The sequence below is a fragment of the Saimiri boliviensis genome, chromosome 11 (assembly GCF_048565385.1).
Source record: "Saimiri boliviensis isolate mSaiBol1 chromosome 11, mSaiBol1.pri, whole genome shotgun sequence".
NCBI lineage: Eukaryota > Metazoa > Chordata > Mammalia > Primates > Cebidae > Saimiri > Saimiri boliviensis.
The window spans coordinates 12,027,702-12,035,684 of NC_133459.1; the positions used below are offsets into that span (position 1 = coordinate 12,027,702).

The 7,983-nt window shown below is 49.9% G+C and overlaps 1 protein-coding gene across 1 annotated transcript; it reads left to right on the forward strand.

The window, feature by feature from the left end:
* Positions 1–538: 538 nt before the first annotated feature.
* Positions 539–4,894, forward strand: LOC141580375 (PRAME family member 20-like). Its single transcript, XM_074381479.1, has 3 exons — positions 539–870; positions 1,562–2,143; positions 4,333–4,894. Exons 1-3 carry the CDS (start codon positions 584–586, stop codon positions 4,892–4,894), a joined length of 1,431 nt encoding a protein of 476 aa, XP_074237580.1. The 5' UTR covers positions 539–583.
* The last annotated feature ends 3,089 nt before the right edge of the window (positions 4,895–7,983 follow it).

Here is a 7,983-nt window from a genome sequence, read left to right on the forward strand (position 1 = left end):
TATCAGAAAAAAAAGAAAAAAGAAAGAAAGGAAGACAGAAGGGAGAAAAACAGGAAAAGAAGAAAGTGAGAGAGAAAGGGAAAGACAAATAGAGAAGTAAGCTTAAATATTAAAAGAAAACAAATAGAAAAACCCATTCTAGGAATGACCAGTGAATGTTCCCAACCATCTTATTTGTAGGGACTGTGAATGTCGGCATGTAGGGCTTGGGACATAACATTCCCATTGTTTTAGAACCCTGAGTAATTAGAAATTTCCCCCAACGGTGGGAGGGGTTAGGCTTCAGGCTCCCCCATACTCACTACTCGGTGGATGGAACACTGGCTGGAAAGGAAGGGCTAGTGGTGCTCCTGCCTCCTCACTGCTTGAGAAAAGCTGGTGCTAATGCCAGCAGAGACAGAACGCTAGCTTTGTGGCCACTGAGCACAGAGTGGAATTGGAGAAAACGAAGAAAAACTCTTTCACCATTGCCAGAGCACTGACTTTGGCCCTAGGAGAGGATGAGATTGCATGGGCTTGGTCTGAGAGTGATGCTCTTTCTCTGGATTTGTCCTCTGGAAGTTTTCCTTGCAGGTTGGTGAAGATGAGCATCTGGACTCCACCCAGACTCCTGGAGCTGGTGGGACGGAAGCTGCTGAGGGACCAGGCCTTGGCCGTCTGCACCCTGGAGGAGCTGCCCACGGAACTTTTCCCCCCGCTGTTCATAGAGGCCTTCAGCAGGAGACACTGTGAGGCCCTGAAGGCGATGGTGCAGGCCTGGCCCTTCCCCCGCCTCCCTCTGGGGTCCCTGATGAAGACGCCTTGCCTGGAGACCTTCCAAGCTGTACTCCATGGACTTGATGCACTGCTGACCCAGGGGGTTCGTCTCAGGTGAGGTGGCCCAGATGGGCAGGTAGGGAGGGCCCAGGTGTCCAGAGAAGGAAGAGCTAGGTTGTGAGGGGTGGGGAGGCCCAATGGGGAGCCCACAGGCTTCTGATGGTGCTGATGAGAAAGCTGAGTGAGGCCTCGGCCACTGCCCAGCTCCTCAGGGAAAGGACTGCTCATCACGCAGGGTCCGTGGAGGTCACAGGAACCTCTCTCTTAGTGGCAATGAAGGGCACTACTAAAAGTGGGAACGGAGCAGGGCACGGACGCTCACACCTGTAATCTCAGCATTTGGGAGGCTGAGGAGGGTGGATCACCTGTGGTCAGGAATTTGAAACCAGCCTGGCCAACATGGTGAAATTCTGACTCTACTAAAAATACAAATATTAGCTGGGCATAGTGGTGAGTTCCTGTCATCCCAGGTGCTCGGGAGGTTGAGGCAGGAGAATCACTTGAACCCAGGAGGTAGAAGTTGCCGTGAGCTGAAATCTCACCACTGCACTCCAGCCTGGGCGACGGAGGGAGACCTATTCCCAGAATAAAGAGAAAGTGGAATTGAACAGGCTCCAAGGGGACAACAGGGTGGAGAAAAGTCAGGGAAAGAAAAAAGCAAGGAGGGGCGCAGCTGGCATGCAGGATGTGAAGCTGACGTTCAGCAGTGACCGCTTACATTCTCAGCCTCTCTATCTTCCCACAGAAGAAGGAAACTTCAAGTCCTGGATTTACGGGATGTCAGTGAGAACTTCTGGATGGTGTGGTCTGAGGCCATGGCCAGCGGGTACTTACCAGATGCCATGAGGAAGAGAAAACCAGCTCAAGACTGTTCAGTGATGAGAGGACAGCAGCGCGTGACTGTGTTCGTAGACCTTTGCCTCAAGAACAGGACTCTGGATGAATGCCTCACCTACCTCTTTCTGTGGGTCAAGCAGAGGGAAGGTTTACTGCACCTGTGCTGTAAGAAGCTGAAAGTCTTGGGAACGCCCCTCCACAAAGTCCAAAGCATCCTGAATATGGTGAACCCAGAGTGTATCCAGGAGGTGGAAGTGAATTGCAGGTGGCGACTGCCCGACCTGGCAGAGTTTACCCCATACCTGGGCCACATGAGGAATCTTCACAAGCTCGCTCTCTCCCACGTCGACGTCCCTTGCTACTTTTCCCCAGAGCAGAAGGAGGAGTTTGTTACCCAGTTCACCTCTCAGTTCCTCAAGCTGCACCACCTCCAAAAGCTGTATATGAACTGTGTTTCTTTCCTCGAAGGCCATCTGGCCCAGCTGCTCAGGTGAGGAAGGATGGTGAGCTTTCTCTGCAGACCGCAGCAGAGACTTTCCAGGTCACAGTAAACGCTAGTGGGCATCTACTGCGACCGCCTATGAGGAGGTGACGGTGAAGGGGACACTAGAATGTCAATGCATTCTCCTGTGGGCGGCTCTGTCCTGAAATGGGTATCACACAACCATTCCAATAAAGGCAGAGGGATCAGTGGGGGTAGATGCTATGGAGAGGCTGCCATGCTAGGAAGCTGGCTACTGAAGGGTTCAGCTCTAGGGAGGGTGAGTTAGTGAATTCCTCCTGAGGACGCGCGTCTAAGTTAAGATGATGAGAAATAAGTCAGGCATGGTGGCTCATGCCTGCAATCCTAGCACTTTGAGAGCCTGAGGAAAGAGGATAAGTTGAGCCCAGAAGTTTTAGAGAAGTCTGGGTAACACAGCAAGACTGCTGACTAAAAATAGGAATTAATAAAAATAAAAACAAACAAGATAAATTTTTTTTATTTTGAAATGAAATTTCACTTGATTGCCCAGGGGCAGTGCAGTGGCGTGATCTCGGCTTACTGCAACCCGTACCTCCCGGGTTCAAGTGATTCTCTTGCCTCAGTCTCCGGAGCACCTGTGATTGCAGGTGTGGGCCACCACACCTGGCTAATTTTTGTATTTTTAGTAGAGACTAGGCTTCACCATATTGGCCAGGCTGGTCTCAAACTCCTGAGCTCACGTGATCCCCCTGCTTCAGCCTCCCAAAGTCCTGGGATTACAGGCGTGAGCAAACATGCCCAGCTCAAACAAGATAATTTTTATTTGTTTGTTTATTTATTTACTTATTTATGTTTGAGACAGAGTTTCGATCTGTCACCCAGGCGGGATGCAGTGGTGCAATCTCGGCTCACTGCAACCTCCACCTCCCGGGTTCAAGCGATTCTCGTGTCAGTCTCCTGAGTACTTGGGATTGCAGGCAGTCGCCACCACACCCGACTAAGTGTTGTATTTTAAGTAAAGACCAAGTTTCACCATGTTGGTCAGGTTGGTCTCGAACTCCTGGCCTTGGCCTTCGAAAGTGCTAGGATTACAGGCGTGAGCCACCATGCCAGGGCAATTGAGATTAGTTTTAAAAAGATGTTGGGAAGTGGGGGAGTGAAGTGGGCACTGAAGAGGGGAATGCTCATCAAACCTGCACGTTTCAGAATAATACAAGCTCTGTGCTCAACAGCTTGGGGAACACAAATGATCTCATCTCTCTCTTTTTTTTTTTTTTCCTTTTATTTTAAGGTGGGGTTTCACCATGATGGCCAGGCTGGTCTGGAACTCCTGACCTCAGGTGATCCACCCACCTCAGTCTCCCAAAGTGCTAGGATTACCTCATCTCTAATTCCCGGTCACAATAGATTGTTTTGAGCTCCAGGTGAATTAATTACCTAGGAAACAGAAGGTCAGAGAGTAGGCACAAAGACTGGTGAAAGTGATAAATGGTTTGCGGATTAGACAGGCGTGTCAGGGACCCCTGCAGCCTGGGCACCCCAGCTGATGTTGCAGAATCCCGCCTGGGTTTGTCCGTAAGCCTGTGTCCCCTCTGGGCTCCCGTGGCCCAGAGATGTGTTTTTATCCCTGACGGATGAGTAAAGGGAGCTTCAGGGATTCTGTGAACTTGATCCATTCCTATAAATGATGGTGAAAAGACCCAGGAGGAAATGAAATTTTTCTTTGTTTTTCTTTTCTTTTTTTTTTTTAGACACAGTCCCACTCTGTTACAAAGGCTGGAGTGTAGCAGCATAATCTCTGCTTACTGCAACCTCCACTTCCTGGGTTCTTGTGATTCTCCTGCCTCAACCTCCCAAGTAGCTGAAATTACAGGCCCCTGCCACCACGCCTGGCTGATTTTTGCATTTTTAGTAGCGATGTGGTTTCACCATGTTGGCCAGGCTGGTCTCGAACTCCTGACCTCAAGTGATCCACCCATCTCAGCCTCCCAAAGTGCTCAGATTACAGGTGTGAGTTACTGCATCAGACCTAAGATGGACTTGACCTCAGTGGCAAAGTTCTTCATCACGCAGCATCCTAAATGTTGACTATCAGACAATCGGAATGACCTTGGGCTTTGGCAAAATGGTTTTAGTCCATCACCTTGAAGTCATCCCCCACCACCCTTCACTCACCCTTATGATTCCCCAGAACTAACTTCTTGCTCTCTCCCCAGCTGTCTGAAGACCCCGTTAAAGACCCTCGCAATAACGAACTGTGTGCTTTCAGAATCGGACTTGAGGCATCTCTCCCAGTCCCCCAGCATCAGTCAACTAACGACCCTGGACCTGAGTGGCATCAGCCTGGCCAATCTGAGTCTTGTGCCTCTCCAACTTCTGCTAGAAAAAGTGGCAGCCACCCTGGAGTCCCTGGACTTAGATGACTGTGGGATCGAAGACTCCCAAGTCAATGCCATCCTGCCTGCCTTAAGCCGCTGCTTTGAGCTCACCACCTTCAGCTTTCGTGGAAATCCCATCTCCATGGCCACCCTGGAGAACCTGCTGTCCCACACAATCAGACTGAACAACTTACGCCTGGAGCTGTATCCCGCCCCACGGGAGAGTTATGATGCTTCTGGTGCTCTCTGCCGGTGGAGGTTTGCCCAACTGGGGGCTGAGCTGATGGGGAGAGTGAAGGACTTGAGGCAGACCAAGGGGGTCTTGCTCTGTACCGCCTGCTGCCCTGACTGTGGCCACAGGGCATTTTATAACCCGGAGGTAAATCAATGCAGCTGTTGAATATCTGCCTGTTTGCGTGGATGTATCAAATGCTTTCTTCTGGACACTTGGAAACTAAAACGTAGGTCTTAGGCACATCCTCCAGGGAGCACAGAACCCATCGTTCCAGACACGGCTCTGAAAGTGGAAAAGGAAAAGTGATGAACCCGGGGCTGGACTTGGGGGAAACACTGACATGGATTGGATGAGACTTTGGGGATCTGTATCCTATAGAGTCAAAAACGGGAATCTGAGTGTCTAGAGTGGAATTCAGGCTTGCAAATGCCTGAGGGAGTTACCCTTGCATGGATGGTTGCCAAGAAACAGAAATAAAGGGAAACTGAGTGGAAGCTGTCTGGTGCCCTTATTATCAAGTAACCTGTTTTCCAGTTGAAGCCTCAGGAATCTTCAGTTATTGATGAAAAAAAACCCAAAAGGCACTGAGTCTTGCAATCAGTAAGATTCAGCTCCAGCAAATCAAGGCATTTAAATGAAATTTGGTTACTGTAATCAGTTTCCTCCCATTCTTGTTTGTTTGTTTGGAGACAGTTTCACTTTTGTTGCCCCGGCTCACTGCAACCTCCACCTCCTGGGTTGAGGGTATTCTCCTGCCTCAGCCTCCCAAGTATCTGGGATTACAGGCATGCACCACCACGCCCAGCTAATTTTTGTATTTGTAGTAGAGACAGGGTTTCACTATGTTGGTCAGGCTGGTCTTAAACTCCTGACCTCAGGTAATCCACCCACCTGGGCCTCCCAAAGTGCTGGGATTATAGGCATGAGCTACCATGCCTGGTTCTTTTATTTTTAATTTTTTAATTTTTTATTTTATTTTTATTTTTTTGAGACGGAGTTTCGCTCTTGTTACCCAGGCTGGAGTGCAATGGCGTGATCTCGGCTTATGGCCTCCTGAGTTCAACCTCTGCCTCCTGAGTTCAAGTTCAAGCAATTTTCCTGCCTCAGTCTCCTGAGTAGCTGGGATTACAGGCAGGCACCACTACACCTGCCTAATTTTTTTTTTTTTTTTTTTAAGTAGAGATGGGGTTTCGCTATGTTGGCCAGGCTGGTCTCAAACTCCTGATCTCAGGTGATCCACCTGCCTTGGCCTCCCAGAGTGCTGAGGTTACAGGCGTGCACCTGTAAAATGGGTGAGAGGCCATTGCTCCCGGCTGTTTTTAAATGGACATAATGGTGAGATAGCCATGTGGTTGGGGGGTCCCCGGAGAATCTCCCACCAGCCTGGAGAATCTCCCACCAGCCTGCACACTGTGGGAACGCGCAGCGGGGTGGAGCTTCGGGAGTAGCGCTCTCCGCAGCGGGGAGGAGTCTGGCATTGAGGAGAGTTCCTGTTCCGTCTTTTTCCTTTTCATGCCGTATAATCCTGCTTTACTCACCCTTCAAACCGTCTGCAAGCCTGAATTTTTGTGGCCATGGGACGAACAAGGACCCAGTCTTCAGCCGAACTAAGGAAGTCCTGCAACAATGGAACCTAATTTAGGGAGTCCCTTTAGTCTCCTAACTGGGTTCACTGATGGAACTGAGATTGTGGGCTGTGTGGGACCATAGGAAACTCCCATTCCCATTGTTTTCAACCTTTAGGTTGCAAAGGCATTTCTTTTTTGGTGTGGGTTGGCGGGACAGGAGTCTCGCTCTGTCACCCAGGCTGGAGTGCAGTGGCAGGCTCTTGGCTCACAGCAAGCTCCGCCTACCGAATTCAAGTGATTCTCGGTCCTCAGCGCCCTCCCCCAATCCCCCTTCCCCAGTAACTGGGTCTACAGGTGCCCACCATCACATCCGGCTAATTTTTTTTGCATTTTTAGAAGAGACCAGGTTTCACCATGTTGGTCAGGCTTGTCTTGAACTCCTGACCTCAGGTGATCTACCCGTCTTGGCCTCCCAAAGTGGTAGCTTTATAGGCATGAGCCACTGCACCAGGCCTTTTTAAATTTTGAGACAGTTTCACTCTGTCCCCCAGGCTGGAGTGCAAGTGGCATGATCTCAGCTCACTGCTCCTCTGTCCCCTGGGGTTCAAGCGATTCTCCTGCCTCAGCCTCCTGAGTGGATGGGATTATTTTTGAGACCGGGTTTCACCATGTTGATTGACCAGGCTGGTCTCCAATTCCTGACCTTATGATCCACCCACCTCCGCCTCTGAAAGTGCTGAGATTACAGGCATGAGCCACCGCTCCTGGCTGAGAAGACTTTTTTTTTTTCTCAAAAAAGTGGAGATCTCAGCTTCGGAGATCGCCGTCAGTAATATTTCACAGTGCTGTTAGAGTTTAGTGGAGCAATGGCTAATAATTCATGAATTAGGAGTGATCTTGCCTGCTTTTTATTTTATTTTATTTATTTATTTATTTGAGACGGAGTTTCACTCTTGTTACTCAGGCTGGAGTGCAATGGCGCGATCTCGGCTCACCGCAACCTCCGCTTCCTTGGTTCAGGCAACTCTCCTGCCTCAACCTCCTGAGTAGCTGGGATTACAGGCGCGCACCACCATGCCCAGCTAATTTTCTGTATTTTTTAGTAGAGACGGGGTTTCACCATGTTGACCAGGATGGTCTCGATCTCTTGACCTCGTGATCCACTCACCTCGGCCTCCCAAAGTGCTGGGATTACAGGCATGAGCCACTGCTCCTGGCTTATTTATTTTAAGATGGGGTTTCACCATTATGGCCAGGCTGGTTTTGAACTCCTGACCTCAGGTTATCCAACCACTTAGGCCTCCCAAATTGCTAGGATTACAGGCGAGAGCCACCGCGCCAGGCTTTTATTTTATTTTTTAAAAAAGATGGGGTTTCACCAAGATGGCCAGGCTGGTCTTGAACTTCTGACCTCAGGTGATCCACCCACCTTGGCCTCCCAAAGTGTTAGAATTGATAGGCTTGAGCCACCGCGCCCGGCCTTGCCTGCTCTTTAGTGGTTGGGACATACTCTTCTTGGTATCAGAAGGGAGGAACTGTGCCTCTGTGGCCACTTACTGTAGAATGGATTTCGGGTAAACCGAGCGCTCTGTTTTTACACATGCTGGAGAAATGACTTTGGCCCTGGGAGAAGTGGGGGTTGCGCAGATTGGCCTGAGAAGCTTGCTTTTTCTTTCTTTCTTTCTT

Coding starts and splice junctions, on each gene's coding strand:
- LOC141580375 (XM_074381479.1), top strand. CDS start 584: ATGAGCATCTGGACTCCACCCAGACTCCTGGAGCTGGTGGGACGGAAG. Junction 871..1,561: donor ACCCAGGGGGTTCGTCTCAG/GTGAGGTGGCCC, acceptor ATCTTCCCACAG/AAGAAGGAAACTTCAAGTCC. Junction 2,144..4,332: donor CATCTGGCCCAGCTGCTCAG/GTGAGGAAGGAT, acceptor CTCTCTCCCCAG/CTGTCTGAAGACCCCGTTAA.